The sequence below is a fragment of the Cydia fagiglandana genome, chromosome 10, assembly GCF_963556715.1.
Source record: "Cydia fagiglandana chromosome 10, ilCydFagi1.1, whole genome shotgun sequence".
Taxonomy (NCBI): Eukaryota; Metazoa; Arthropoda; class Insecta; order Lepidoptera; family Tortricidae; genus Cydia; species Cydia fagiglandana.
The window spans coordinates 2,973,978-2,990,296 of NC_085941.1; the positions used below are offsets into that span (position 1 = coordinate 2,973,978).

A 16,319-nucleotide genomic window follows, 5' to 3' on the forward strand; every position below is an offset into this window, starting at 1 on the left:
GCGTGAGACACAGAATTACTCATATTTACGAATTTAAACTTTATTATTATTACCTAACCTACCCTAGGTTAGGTTCGTTAGTTATCTTCAAATGGCCGAAGGCCAAACAACACAGACTAGGAGCCACGAAGTGATATTAGGCAAAATATTACACTATTCATTTTGCGTTCTAGACCATCCGCGAATAACCCATATTTAAGACTTGATGTAGACAGTCAAACAAAATATCATATCATTTATCTATCCTCCGCCTTAAACAAAGACGTTATCTCAGACTATTTAGTCAGTGCGTGATGATAAACGCAAATGGCAATCACGATACACCCAGTATCACGGCCATCTGAGCATAATCATATCTTATCAGGCTTAGAGGCAATGCCAAAAGAAGTTAGTTATAACCTAAGAGTTATTCGTTGTAGAAGAGGAGTAAAATCTATGAAAAATACGTGCCATCGAGTTTGAGAGACAAATGAAATGTAACAAATCTTTTGACAATTTGAGATACCGCGAGGTACTCAGGTAGGTACTCACGGGGCTTTTTTTAACAATTATACCCTGGGTATGAGTCCTTTAAGCCAACAGTTCGCTTTGCCGCTTTAAAGATCTTTATGACAGCGCATGCAACAGTAATTTTTAACCGACTTCCAAATCCCAAAGGAGGAGGTTATCAATTCGGTTGTATGTTTTTTATTTTTATTTTTTTTATTTTTTATGTTTGTCCATATCTCCGTCATTACTGGACCGATTTTGAAAATAATTTTTTTGATTGTATGTATATGCATACTGATTGGTCCCGTTTTTGTCAAAATCCAGTTCTGATGATGGGATCCATGAGGAATCGACGGAACTCCTCAAATCTTAAAGGCATACATATGGTGATTTTTGTGTTTTTATCAACAAATCAAGCATATACATTCAAAAACGTGACATTTGATGAAGTGGAACTGCTGATGATGATCAGAACGGAACTCTTCAACGACGCATAGTTCACCTTTGGCGATTTGTCCTATTCGTTATGTTTGTTAAGCAAGTTAAGTTTTTAAGCCACAATTTTGTCAAGCTCGAGTTCTGATGATGGGATCCATGAGAAATCGAGGGAACTCCTCAAATTTTAAAGGCATGCGTATAGAGATTTTTGTATTTTCATCAGAAAATCAAGCATTTTCATTAAAAACTGTCGCATTTGATGAAGTGGAACTGCTGATGATGATCAGAACGGAACTCTTCAACGACGCATAGTTCACGTTTGGCGATTTGTCCTCTTCGTTATGTTTGTTAAGCAAGTTTAGTTTTTAAGCCACATTTCTGTCAAGCTCGAGTTCTGATGATGGGATCCATAAGGAATCGAGGGAACTCCTCAAATCTTAAAGGCATACGTATAGAATTTTTTGTATTTTCATCATAAAATCAAGCATTTACATTAAAAACTGTCGCATTTGATGAAGTGGAACTGCTGATGATGATCAGAACAGAACTCTTCAACGACGCATAGTACATGTTTGGTGATTTCGAATTTCGATTTTGACTTGGACTAGGACCCGGACTCATACCCGGATCCGGTTCGGACCCGGACTCGGACTCGGACCCGGACTCGGACCTCGGATCACGTAGCAAATTAGCTACAAGCTTATAAGGCAAGATAATAATGTTTGCGAGTTCCGCTATTTTTTATCGTATATTTTCGGAAACTGAGTCATGTAAAATCTAATCATCGCAATAAAAAATTGTCTTAGATTTGATAAAACTTTAATTTGATTATAAACTAATACTATTGACATTTTATTCTTTCTCTACTGTCCAGATCTCGACATACGACGTTTTAGCAAAGGGTACAAAGGTTGCATTACAGGTTTTATAAGACGCTAATACTCAGCTATGTATGCCCATATCCATCCCGTCCACTGATCTAACCACTTCTAAGCCTTATTACACGGACATAAAGTCGATATTCAGTTAATGATGCTCTTCATGCAAAGTCGTTGCACTTGCAAACCGTAAACGGCCGAGGCATCATCTAAGGCTAATGTCAACTTAATTTAAACCTTATATGTAGGGTAATAAGGCTTTAGGAAATGCATTTAGAGTGGGTTTGTAAACTTTGTATCTTTTAATGCGGAAACCGGGCTTCCGCGAACGGACATCTGTTCGCGGTAATGTTGGATTAATCATCGTATACTTGATTGAACGGAAGCGCTGGTGGCCTAGCGGTGAGAGCGTGCGACTTGCAATCTGGAGGTCGCGGGTTCAAATCCCGGCTCGTACCAATGAGTTTTTCGGAACTTATGTACGAAATATCATTTGATATTTACCAGTCGCTTTTCGGTGAAGGAAAACATCGTGAGGAAACCGGACTAGTCCCAATAAGGCCTAGTTTACCCTCTGGGTTGGAAGGTTAGACGGCAGTCGCTTTCGTAAAAACTAGTTGCCTACGTCAAATCATGGGATCAGTTGACAAGCGGACCCCAGGCTCCCATGAGCCGCGGCGAAATGCCGGGATAACGCGAGGAAGAAGAATCATCGTATACTTGAATTGCTGTGCATTATTGTTAAAGATAAAGGTGTGCGGGATTAATTATCATAATATCATGTTTTAAAAATAAAGTGTGTGAGTGTTCGAAAGATAAACGACATGGGAGGTTTACTAATCATAATTAATTATGATATGCTTTGCAAAGTACTTGAATGTAACACGTTTCAAAATAATCTGTCTAAGCTATTTAACTTCTGCAGAGACACAGAAGTAATAAATTGTGGAAATAAGACTAAAACTTGATTGACAACAACCAGCTGAGGATTTTTTATACAGCAATAGCATCTAAACTCGGACAAAGTTTAAATCGGGATGCGGTGACTTCTTTTGCGTGTCTGGTTGGCTGCCGTTCCTCAACCCAACGGAGCGCCAGCTGACGTCCGCGAGGGCTCATTACACACCGCCCTTAACCACTTTACTAGTTATCGCCCGGGTAGCGATGACCGACGAAATTTGCACCCGTCCTATGTCCTTCTCTGGGATCTATTCCCAATTTCCCATACAAAATTTCAGCGCTTTAAGAGTACCTATAGAGACAACAGACAGGCCGACAGAGATACTTTCGCATTTATAAGATTAATAAGAATTGTATAAACCATATTTTAATTCAATTACATTAGTGGGCCAATAAGGACACAAATCGTAAGTTTGAACAGAGATATCTGTCTCGCGTTGATAAGTCTGGCCTACTTGCTTATCAATTGGCAATACATAACGCTATCTACATGAATGAGGTGATTCATATAAGAAATGCTTTGAATATTTTCTTGGCTGATTGCGGTCAAAGGATATGAATTCTTAATATTTCTTAAATATTTTAGTGTTAATAATGTTAATATATGCTATTTCAATAGGTGTTCTTTGAACTTTCGTGTTCCTGCTAATGAGAATTTGCATTAAGTATATGTATAAAATTGCATTCGAGGATTCAGAGACAATCTTCCAATCAAAATACATAAATATTATAGGATATCCTTACACAAATTGACTTGTGCTCATCTCACAAATAAATGTCCTTACCCGGATTTGAACCCACGACCATCAGCATCAGCAGGCAGGGTCACTACCGACGCCACACCGATAGTCAAAACGTTTTTATTATAACAACACCAGTCAAATCGAAAGTCGATTTTATGCGCAAACATCATTCTTGAATCGAATAATAAACAGGTAAGTCCAAGAAACGCACACGTCACAGAATCAAAACAAACTACAGGAAAAAGATGAGCGGTCCGATGTGAGAGCTTAATACAACAATTAATAACAGCTACGCGTTCTTTCAGACCCGATCTATAGGAGTTAGTACTTAGTACAGTCACCTGCAATAATATGTTACACAACGAAGGCCGCAAAATATCTGACACGATCTTATTTATGAAGCCGTAAGAGCGTGTCATATATTTTCGCGGCCTTCGAAGAGTAACATATTATAGCAGGTGACTGTACTCTCTCCCTTATATACTCCCTAAATTAGATTATGATTACCTTGAAAGAAGGTAAAGTACTATGCTTTAGGACTGAGCGAAGCGTTTTCGTTCATGTTCGGTCGGCCATTCTCCTCTATGGGACGCGCTTTTCATCTAATTCTCATAAAATTTTGTGAGCAGGTTCGACAATAATATAGAATTCTTTGAAGCCCTTAGGTTCACGAGTTCTACAGCTCAAAGCCACTAGGCAGTACTTCGACAAGTTTGAATTTATAGGGCCGTCGTGTCCGTATAAAAGTCGATTCTCATCGGCTTACTATGACTGAGAATTCCATCATTCAACGCCTCACCAGTGATGACAAAAAACGTACCACAGTTAAATGACAATTCATAACCTTTATTGGGAAGACATACGGTCCAGCAGACAGTTGTTACTGTTACAATTGAAGTAACATTATACGTTGGGTAATAAAATTTCCACTGCGTTATTGACCGTTGATCGATATTGGCTGATGCGTGACGTCACGGAGCTGGAGACCCCCCGTGGCATGGACATTCACGTTCGTTGCGCAATCTTGCTCTTGTACTAACAGCGTATCTACTGATCTTTGTTATTAGACTCTATATCGTTGTAATAAGGCTTACGAATGGACAGTTAACAGTGTCGGTAGGAATGTGATGGAGAACACAAAAAAGTGGTGTAAAAAGAGGTTCTCGATATGCTGGTACCTCAGAACTCGGCAGGTTATCGACCGCTAGAGAATAAAGATATGCTTTAAAGCCTAAATTCTGAATGATCTTATTTTTAACAGTACGAGAGTAGGTCCATCACGAATTCACGAATAGAGAGAAAATGAGAAAGTATCCAATCATCTCACGAGTAGGTACACGACAAGTAATATGCACAATTTGTTTTACTTCTAAAAATTAGATGTAGTTCAGATTATCAAGTAGAATGACAACCAAAAATGGGCTAGGTTATGTTATACATTTATATTTATATTTTGAAACTTAATTATATACAGGATACTGTCACGTATGACAGACGACATAGTCTTCAGGGGGTCCCGAAGGACAGACAGTAACAGTATATTTGATTACTCATAATAAATAGAAGATCATAGTAGAAAAATATTAGTTTAATTCACTTTCTTTACTTTCCAAAAAGGCCCCAAATTCTTATGTGCCCAAGAGCCCCAGCATAGTTTAAGAAGGCCCTGCCGTTTACCACAAAAGGGAATCACGATATTTGTTAAAATGTTCACCAGTCATTACTTAATTCATGTAGAAACAGACAAGAACAACATAAGCCATTAGATTGATGTAATACACTAACAATTAACATGAAAAACAAAATGTAAAGGCATGTCTCTGTTTATTGCTTAATTTATTCCAACATAGGGTTCGTGACTGAGCACATTATACTTAGAAAGACAAGATTAATCTATAATAAACCTTCCACACACGTTGTTAAGACCTATATTAGTTTGAGACTATTTCAAAAATGAACTCCCCTTGAAAATTAGAAAGGGTACGGGTACCTGAGTATTAACTTTCAAAAAAACGCAGGTAGATTATACAAAAAAGGGGACGGCAGGTAAAATTCGGCCTCGGACCGAATTGGAGAAAGCCAAAAGTTTTGGGAAGAGACAAGCACCTGTTTGTTTGGCCAATGTCCAGTACTGAAATAATAAACCTTGTTCAGTAAGCGTTCTTGGTAAAAGATTCGGTTTACAAATGGTGAATCATAAATTAGTCTGAGTTACTCATTAAGTAATTTCTAAAGAATTTTCCCTATAGTAGGCTATGTAAGACGTTAAGGTAAAAGTATTTCTATAAACACAACTATGTCACCCGGACCTACCTATATTTAAATTTCACATAAACGTAAAAACCCAGTCTCGCTTCCGCGCCAAAGAAATAGATGACACGCAAATAGGCATTAAATCACACATTAAATGTCTTCCGTGATTCCACAAATAACATCATCGCGTTATAAAACCACTAATAAATTATTGAACAACTGTTTTTGTCAAATTAATGTGGAGAAGATCGTCTACATGACTCTTACGTCGCTTTTAACTAGAGATGCACCGGATATCCGGTTACTATCCGGTATCCGGCCAATCCGGCCATTATTTTACTATCCGGCCGGATACCGGATAGTGACCTTCTATCCGGCCGGATACCGGATAGTAACATTGCTTGATTTCGGAGTAAACAAATTGGATTTAAGAAACAGACACGGTCATAATCGTACTTGTTTATTATTTTAAAACAATTTAATCATTCTACTGACTTGCACGCGCACTCATTTCGAACCTAGAAATGAGTCCGCGCGAACGTTTACTAGGAAACAAGTCAAACCTGCAGAATGCGCACCTGAAAAACCGAAATGTAGGTATAGTTCCCTCGGCCGAATATCCGGCGGCCGGATACCGGATATTCGGCCAGTGTCCAGGCCGGATATCCGGTATCCGGTATCCGGCCAAACAACTATCCGTTGCATCTCTACTTTTAACTCTTACATACACATATTCCACTTTTAGAAGGTCGGTAAAGTAGGAGCGAAGCTCTTCCGTCCTGACTGTGTCTGAGCGACGCACGTATTCAAATGCGAAAGTTTCTTCCCTACAATAAATTCCATATTCCGGTCTTCACCATATTAGGAATAAAAGTGTAAACTCTATATAGAGACACTCAAGAGATCGGATGTTTTTTGACGCTATAGATAATTTTCGTTATATAGAGAGAAATTAATATGAAAGTAAAGCAACTATAGCCAATAATTGTGGACGTTATAGTAAGGGAGTGAATCGTTATATCGAGTGACGTTATATGGAGTTTTCACTGTAGTGAATAAGTACGGCTACCATAAGTTTGGCATTGACATAAACGATATCGAGAACGTAATTTACTATGAATCTCGCTCGAACTGACATATTACTGCGAAAGAGATATATAGAAAGTAAATTACGTTCACGATAGCGTTTATGTCAATGCCAAACTGATGGTAGCCGTAAAGGTCAATAGCGCACTTACCTCATTGAAAATGTCAGTAGCATTTTGTATGGCGTGCAAGTCGAGTGTGTCAATGTCCGTCTTTCCTTCATCAAATTGTCGTTCCAATTCTGCTATAGGAGTGCGCAGTGCACTCAATTCCCTAGAACAAAAAAAACATAAATTAAATTACAAGAAAAAATAGATTACTGATATTTTAGTTTTAAAATAAGGGTAATTTTGAACTCGTAACTATGCAAGTTGCTTTACATTTGGGGTATTTAATTGATAGTTTGTTGTGTAATCTGGTAATCTCTGACTGCGCTAACTTTGCACTTGGCAGTATGAACACATATCCCTATAACCTCCATACTTGACGTAGCACTTGGCAAGAAACCTAAGCGTGGTCCTATTCTACCTTAGTCGACGGCAATGTAATTAACCGTGTAACTTATTTACCTACTTAAACAGTTAAGTACCTAATATAAGTTTGATAGTTGATCCAAAAAACTCTGATCGCACCACATATGTAGTTCGTAAAGCCCTTTTAGGATTGTTACAAGAAAAAATACACTTCTAAATAAACTCAAACCTAATATAATTGAACAAATAACTACACCAACATACAATTCGCTAAACTCAAAATTACTGGCCAAATGTGACGTTCCACGGGAAAAGGTACCTTATGAGGGTTTCTAGTTTCGGAGATATGAAATGTTTTGTAAAGAGGTGAAAAAATGCTCAATTTTTTTTTATTGTGTGATCTGAAACCTTAATGCGTAACGTTTGTTTACCTGTTTTTATTTTTGTTATAAGTTAGTTATAAGCCTAGTAATGTCGTCTCAGAGTTTAGTCGAAAAGGTACCTTATGGAAAAAAGATTGAAAATTCCCAAAAAAACTAGTCAATACGGGAAAAGAAGTTTGGTAGAGAACTGTATTAGCATTCTGCAAAACTAATTTGATAATTTCAGTTCTGGTTGGGGCGCCTAGCAAATATTATAACCGTACATCGACCGACATTACAAATCCAAGTAGCCTGCTATTATACCAAAGCTACTCTCGTCAAGTCTTTCTTAACTAGAATAATCTTCATTTGGTTTGGTCGCATGCAATAAATCAGCCATTGGTTTGCTGAAAAATGCCAATACCCGACGCATTACCTTATGGAATATCTGAGGTCATTGAACCTCAATGCCGCTTGTCTTCAATGGCAACCAAAATATATTATTGATAAGAAATAGACTATTTATACCATCTTTACCCCAAAATATTATTAGTTTATCCTAACTGTTCCATCATCATCATGCCTCATCATGTAACTTAACCACAAGGTACCTTTTCATTACATACAAATTATTGGTCTTTTTAAAGATTATTATGACAAAGAACTAATTAAATTTGTGGCAGTTTAATGTAAATTAATATTTTCTATTCATAAAAGATAAACTTCAATGTGATTGATGTTTTGTAGTGATGTATTATTAGATTTATTTCCATAAGGTACCTTTTCGTAAATTTATGGAGCAAATACTGTAATTGTTATGTAAGTTTAAAATGGCATAAGGGGTTAAATATAGTATTTAGTTGGGGTTTTAGGATTTATTTCATTTGAATGATAGAATTTCTTTCATATGTGCTCAGAAAAATTGATTGTTTGTTACATTAAAAGTAAAAATATTCAATTTTCTGATTTTATATGAAAAAGTCAGAAAATACATTTTCACCTCTAAATCGGTATTGCTTTTTGCTTAAACTGTCTCTCAGTGTCGTATTCTAATACAGTAGAGTCCGGTTATAACGACACTCAAGGGACCGCTGATATTACGTCGTACTAACCGGACGTCGTACAAAACGAGCCGCCAATTTTAATATATTTTTTAATCAAAATAATTACATCATTTTGTATTTATTAATACTTATGCGACAATCAAAGAAATAAAACATTTCTTTTAAAATATATATTTACGTTAGTATTACGACACCTTGGCTTAAATGGAGAGACTTGTGTGTTTAGAAGAAGCCACTTTTCATCAAGGTACGCGTACTCACTCGTCATCCGCAAATTACTCGAATCCCGTAAAATACAACGTCGTAATTCTTGGGGATCTAATCAAGATGACGTTGTTTTATCACATAGTTCCTGTGGCCACCTCCTGTGTCCATCGACATATCAGCTCGAAGGTACCTACCAAAATATTGCATAGTCACCCAACTTACATAATTATTTCTTATTTATCTTATTTCTTTTTATTATGTGTGTGAAGTTTAAGCTCAATCGAATAATGGGAATTGTTTTATTTAGTTTGCAAGATTACGAAAAGTCGCATGACTATCTATTTCATCGCTCCCTATATGCAAAAGGGGGAGGAGAGTTGGGTGCGCGGGACGGAGTAAGCTTCTTACCAACAATTTATTTGTAAAAACTACGTCGCTCGTCGTTGTAACCGGACTTGACGGACGGATTTTGAGTCAATTTCCGTCGTTAAAAGCGATCGGTCGTTATAAGCGGAGTCGTTATAAACGGTTGTGCTTTCATAGTAGCTTGTACTAAAACCAAACAAGTGCCTATACTTACGTCGCTATAAGCGGTTGGTTGTTATATGCGGAGTCGTACTAACCGGACTCTACTGTAGATACAATTTAAATCTTGAGAGCTCATTGCAATCAATCGTGAAAATGAAATAAAACTTTATTTTCAAGAGATTGGTTAGTATACACATAAATCAGTCGATATCAAAGGTTTCTATTTGCATTACAGAACAAGTCGCAACATTTTTTTAATCTCAGATATATAAGGTATTATTATTTGTAGTCAACTATGTAACTTACTTCAGGAACATAGTTTTTTAGGCGGCTAAACTTAAAACTTCTCTATTGTAAAGTTGCTCATTTCACAACATTATTTTCAAAAAATCATATCTCTGTAACTACGCAACTTAGAAGGTTGATCTTTTGTGTTATCGATAGCTTATTTATTGTAGATTACTGGGGTATGCATAACTCCATACCCGCCATAAGGTACCTTTGCCCGTGGGACGTCACAAATTATTTCCAAGAAATGGAGTTCTAACATTAAAGCAATTTAACTAACAAGCAACTTAATTTCGAATTTGAATGTATCTTTTTCGTTTTCAAACAGTGCATAGTTACAAAACAAACTACTGGATTCCCTGGGAACTTAGATAATATAAAAGAATTCAAACTACAAATTACATAGCCTTCTATTTCTAAAAAGCTGTATGTCACGGTACCGGTCCCGAAATACGTCTTTTTTGCTACCAAAGCAGTGGACACCGTTTCAAAATAACAATGAGTGACGCTAATCAGACTTGGAGTCATTTCCTCCCTTCACGGATTCGTTATAGTTGACGTGTAGTGGTTACGGTTACAGATTTTACCGCAGATGCTTGCGCAATCGTGATCAAAATGTATTGGAATTGTGGTAAAAAATCTAGGCTGGTATTACGTGATTTAGACCACAGGCTTTCGAACACAAGGTTGTTAAATTTTAGAGTTTTCATGTTTATCTAGTTTATATACTTTTAAACCCTATTACGATACAAAACAAAGGACGGTTGTGAGTTCAAATCTCCTTGGTGGTCAGCAGTTATATTGATTATGGTTAGAATTAAAATAGCACTAAGATCACGAAGCAAAGCCTCGGACGGGCAGTCGGACATTGCGAAACTATAAGGGTTCCTACTCCTAGTCGACTACGATCCCGAAAAAGAGTCATAAAATGATGTCCAATATTTTAGACGTCAAATTTACTCTTTTCTATAAACAAAATTAATCTTTCTTGTACTCTGTTAAGTCACATTGAAGTAGAAAAAGTTTCCATTGCAAGCTTAAATGTTTGACTGTTATCAAACCGTTTAAAAAATACTATGTATAACAAATTTGCTCTCACTTCTCAATGTCGATTCAATACCAACAACCAACGATTCATTCGGAGTTATTACGTACAGTGTAAAAAGGAGATAAAAAGCATAATGCCATGAGTCAGACTTACTGACATATTACGTATAGAGTTACTATAACAGCAAGTGAAAGGATTGGTTGTTACTAGGGATTGCAATCCGGTCCGGCGGATCCGGTAATCTGGCCGGATCCGGCACTTATTAGGGGCTACCGGATCCGGTTGAAATCACCGGATCCGGACCGGATCCGGGAAAATTGAAAAAAAGACCGCACGCAGCACCCACTGCGCGTTTTAGGTGAGATAAAGGCGATGGATAGAAGAAAGAAGTTAAACAGAATAAAGAACGAATGAAAAATTCAAAATTTAGTAAATAAAAATAAGAAGATATTTTATATGACGATGATTGAGAACAGAAGAGGATTTCCTCTCCTTTCATGTTGGTGGCAGGAATCGGCACGATACGACGAATTTATTTTTATTTATTTAAGCCTTTATTTTTCCTTAAATAGTATTTAATTATGATGTTCTTGTTTATTTTACTATATTAAGGACCCCTTTCGGGTATAGGCCTCCTCCAAATCTTTCCACCTTTTTCGGTCTTTTGCCGTGATCAGCCAATTTTCTCCGGCTGTGGCTATGATGTCCCTGGACCATCTTGTTATGGGTTTTCCCGCCTTCCTTTTGCCATGGGGTCCTGGCCACTTTGTGACTTTGTTGGTCCATCTGTCATCTGTCGATGATACGACGAATACTTAAATAATTAGAAGTAAAAATTAAAGGATGGAGATGCCATAGAAGGCATTTGTAACGACCGGTCTGGCCTAGTGAGTAGTGACCATTCAGTGACCCTCCTGCCTATGAAGCCGATGGTCCTGGGTTTGAATACCGGTAAGGGCATTTATTTGTGTGATGAACACAGATATTTGTTCCTGAGTTATGGGTGTTTTCTATGTATAAAAGCATGTATTTATCAATATACTGTACGTATATATATCGTCGCCTAGTATAGTACTACCTAGAGCTAGCTAGTACCAATATTACAAGCTTTGCTTGGTTTGGGGCTACGAGTAGGTAGTTCTGTATAAAATTGTCCCCAAATATTTATTCATAAACTATTTTCACGGATAAAAAATGAAAGCAAGATAATATTGCAGCGCGTTTCATACAATTTGGTTAAAAGTAAAATATCTTGTTACTAGAATGGATGTCAGCGTTACAAATAATTCCATCAAAGAACGTTACGAAAACTTGTCCTTTCAAGGAGTTCCATTTCCCATCCCATAATGATCCCATTAACAGGCTTTGGAATCTAATCAAATTTATATTTTTATTGTAAACATTATAAATTTGAGCAGAACGTGAATGATTAAATATAATAAAATTAATAAATGACTTAGATTTCAAATTTTATTTTTAAATTGAGATTGACTATGTGACTGTGACACTTTTTAATACTTTTAATTTATTGTTAAAAAGTTATTTCTTATTAACTTCAAATTGTTGTTTTATGAATACATTTGTAAAAATACCTTTTGTTTCTCATATAACGCATAAAACTTGAAAAATATGTCATTTAATTAACTTTAATATCCTTATACCTAACCGGATCCGGTCCGGCCGGATCCGGCCGGATTGAGGCCAAAATCCGGCCGGATCCGGCCGGATTGAAAATCAATCCGGTTTGCGATCCCTAGTTGTTACTGCTGCGGCTGCGGTAAGTTAAAAGGCCGTATCTCGGTACGAGTCTTAAATAATATACGGCATTTTAATAAATTAGGTATCAAATGTAGCAAAGAATGTGGCATTTGAGTGAAAAGCTGTCGGCCGCTGATAGATTTCATTATTGTAACAGCAATATAAGAGGCTTGACGAAGCAAATTTTTAGTTTTTTTTTGTATTTTTACACGTTTTAATCAAGGGAAAATGTCATGAAAAAAATGACACTGAATCTAGACTATTATTGTAACAGCAGATTCCAACCAAAACATGAAAAGGTTGAAGGTTGGCTCGATATAATAAAATGACGAAAACATTTCTAATTTTCATTTATTTTATCATTACTCTGCATACAATTGCATTTTTTTTTGTATAAAAATAGCTAGTGACATGGCCAAGAGATCTAGCGAGCAAAAATTTTAAATCTGATACATAAGGTAATAAAACCGCCCAATGGCCATGTCTTCCGTCGCGAGTTTCGCGCGACGCACCGCATCTTTTGTTCCTTTCTAATTTCCTAGCTTACTCCCACTCTGACCGGTGGATCTTATATCTTTGCAATAACATTTACGGATTGTTATGTATGGACAATGGGCAATGGCGTAGCTTTTTTGTAGGTATTACTCGCATTACATCATGTCCGTGACTTATCTTTCACGTCGGTCTAGGCATGAGTCACACTCGCGTGCCGGGTGAATAAGCACCGGCACGTTTTGTTACTTCTACACGCGAGTCGAATCGATTCTCCGTCTCTACCGATTGTAGAAGATCGACAGTGATGGCGATACACGAATTTCGATGTCGAGCTGGTGATTCCCACTAGTCATATTCAAATCTCAAATATCGTGATCTGCCTCTCTATTGCTCTTGCGTATACGAGCGACAGAGACGCAGACAACGATTTCGATTTTTCTATGTTTACGGTAGGCCCTCAGCGGTTGTTTGGTTACAAATCTAGAGGTCATAGTAATCTGGTTAGGGTATTCAACTCGCATGCTGAATAATAACAGCCGCCGTATTCAATTCTAGGAAATTATATATATTTTGGTGATGACGTTGGTCCATCTGGGAATGCGTGATTTTGAAGGTGTATAAGGTTACGTTCCGAGTAGGTGAGATATAGGAGTTATATATAGAACGCTTGTGCGAGACAACTTGCTTTAGATTTCTGTCATTTAACTAGGTACATCAGTCAGTGTGAAGCTAAAAAAGTTAGTAGGTAAACTTATAACTTTCAACGAGGTTCAATATTTAAGCTCTGCTTAGTCTTTTTTTCTCGTTTCTAGATATCTTGATTCTGATATTTATACACATTTAGAAAGCTTGTTAATATGACAATGATAATAAATATGTATTACATTAAAAAAAAGAATTTGGCTGTTTCATACATTTTGGCCGGTCATTTCCTATGGGAGGGTAATTCTTTTTCGCGATTTCGGGGTTGGTCCCATAGTAAAAGTTGCTCAGTATAATCCCAAAACCTCCCCGGCAACTGAAATGCACTTATTTTTTTGCCACCGTGTATTCTGACTAGTTTCTGAAGCTTTCCATACTTTAGCACGATTGCACAATGTTGGTACTACAGCAAGACCTTCGTTTTATGTTAACGCAATGGTTTGTAAGGCGTATAGAAGGACATATTGCACGCCTACTCTCCCACTAACTTTGTGAAACTACTATCACAACACAAGCGTCAAACCATACTCTAAACTTTAGAGTCTAAACTCTAAAGCAACAAAATCGCTTCGGAAAAATCGTAGTGATTTAGCTTATAATAACATTAGGGGACTTACATAGCAATCACAATCTCGGATATGATCTCGTGGAAGTCCTTCTGGTGCTCTCCATTGACCTTGATATCGCCTGCGACTGGTACTATCTTCATAACACGCGCACGGCCATCGCGGGCTCGCCAAAGGAACACCTCCCCATAGACACCCTCGCCGATCTTGTGGCAATTCTTCAGGGCCCTGAAAAGGTATGGGAGTTTTAGGATCTGTGTAGATTTAAATGGTAATTTTTTAGGTTGTAGCAGGGACAGTGAGTACAATATCTTGCATATAAAATTTCACTGTGCATGGTATTCTAAGTATTCTAACCAGTCCGTCAAATGCGGTTGATGCAACCGACCCTTGAAATAGATTACTAATTCGATATAAAAGAGATATAATAAACAGTGAGGCTTATTTTGTATAGTTTGAGCATGCATTCGTAGAAAACAGTGATTTATATATTTATTAGGAGCAAGCATTACGTATATTGCAATAGTGGTAGAAAATAAAATCTAAAGGTATCACTGTAGTAAAAAAAAATAGATTGATATAACCCTTAATTACCATAGACATGGAGAATACATTGAAGTATTTTTTTCATTAAGAACCGACAATTTACCCTTTCATATTCAAATAGTACGCCCTTTTCCGGTTTAGAATCAAAAAGCGTGGAGAGATACGCAATAGAAATAAATGCTCTATGGTTCGCTTCCCTCTCAAAATGTAAACGGGTACAGGTGTTAACGACATAACGACTTTCCATCCTTTTTCAACGCACCGTTAATGAAAGTGATGAATGCACATTGTCTATGCTTGGATGAGCGTTTTAAACGCTATACGAGATTGATGATAAGGAGAACAATAAATGTAAAGAGCTCGTTAGTTGTTTGTAAGGTTTACGTAATGTAAATGTTCTATCGTCGTGTTGTCGGTATAACGTAGGCCAAGAATTCTAAAGGGGCCCACTGATTAACAGTCCGCCGGCCTGTCAGTTAGAACAAAATTTTGACAGTTCCGAACAACTGACAGGCCGATACCGTCCGGCGGACTGCTAATCAGTGGGCCCCTTAAGGAATAAATAGAAGGCACAAACTGAATATTTATTTGATTTTTTTTTAAGATTTTAGATTAGAAAGCTAAAATCCATCGTTTTTATTTATTAGAACTGAAAAGTGAAATATGAATAGGAAAAAGGGTTATAATTCATAGAAAAAATATCCTGAGTTTTCATGTGAAAAAAAAAGGAAGGTTCCTAAGTTGTACACCTAACTGCAAAATAATTGTATGGATTAATGTTATGAATAAAGAAATAGCTGGTCGTATATGAGTAAGTTTCGTACTAACAGTAAAAGCCCAAGTCATATCAAATTCTTTAGGGAAGATTAAATAATTAATTAAAATATTTCAGATAATTCTTTAGTTAAAAGATAGACAATTGTGTTCTAAATAGTATGTGAAAAACCCATACCATGCAATATACGAATTTACAGGATAAACAAAGATGATAGTGAAGGTTTGACTCATCTGTTTACACAGTTTTTTCACCTTAGCCCGAGGACGCTGCAAATAAACTACAATGAACCTATCTATGCTAATTTCAACTGACTTTGTCTGAACTATTTTAGCATTTTTAGCTGACTTTTTACAATAACAAAAACAAGATGGAGCTATACTTGAATCCCATTTTTTTCTAGTAGCAATGGCATATCAAATCAAAGTATTGTTTATGGAAACGAGTATAAAAAAAATATGCTCCATTTGGTTTCATTTTAAATTGTAAGTAATGGACATTTATAAAATAACTCTTAGAAAAACATTAAAAATATTCCTTTGAAAATTCATTTACAATCAGGGCCTTTTAAATTTAACCACAGTTCAATTAATTACTTCACTAAAAGAAACCAGCAAATGATTAAAAAAAAATAAGTAAAAATTACACAACACAATAATG

General features: G+C 36.7%; 1 protein-coding gene and 1 long non-coding RNA gene across 2 annotated transcripts in view; one reads left to right on the forward strand and one right to left on the reverse strand.

The window, feature by feature from the left end:
- Positions 1-16,319, forward strand: part of LOC134668176 (uncharacterized) — an 84,055-nt gene that overhangs the window by 39,868 nt on the left and 27,868 nt on the right. The gene's annotated exons all lie outside the window — the stretch shown is intronic.
- The window catches only part of LOC134668066 (uncharacterized), a 37,706-nt gene that overhangs the window by 15,314 nt on the left and 6,073 nt on the right, over positions 1-16,319 (reverse strand). Inside the window, exons 7-8 of the mRNA XM_063525527.1 lie at positions 14,390-14,566; positions 7,000-7,120 (exon numbers count right to left, since the gene is read on the reverse strand). Coding sequence (XP_063381597.1) covers positions 7,000-7,120; positions 14,390-14,566 — 298 coding nt within the window. The remainder of the gene's footprint in view (positions 1-6,999; positions 7,121-14,389; positions 14,567-16,319) is intronic.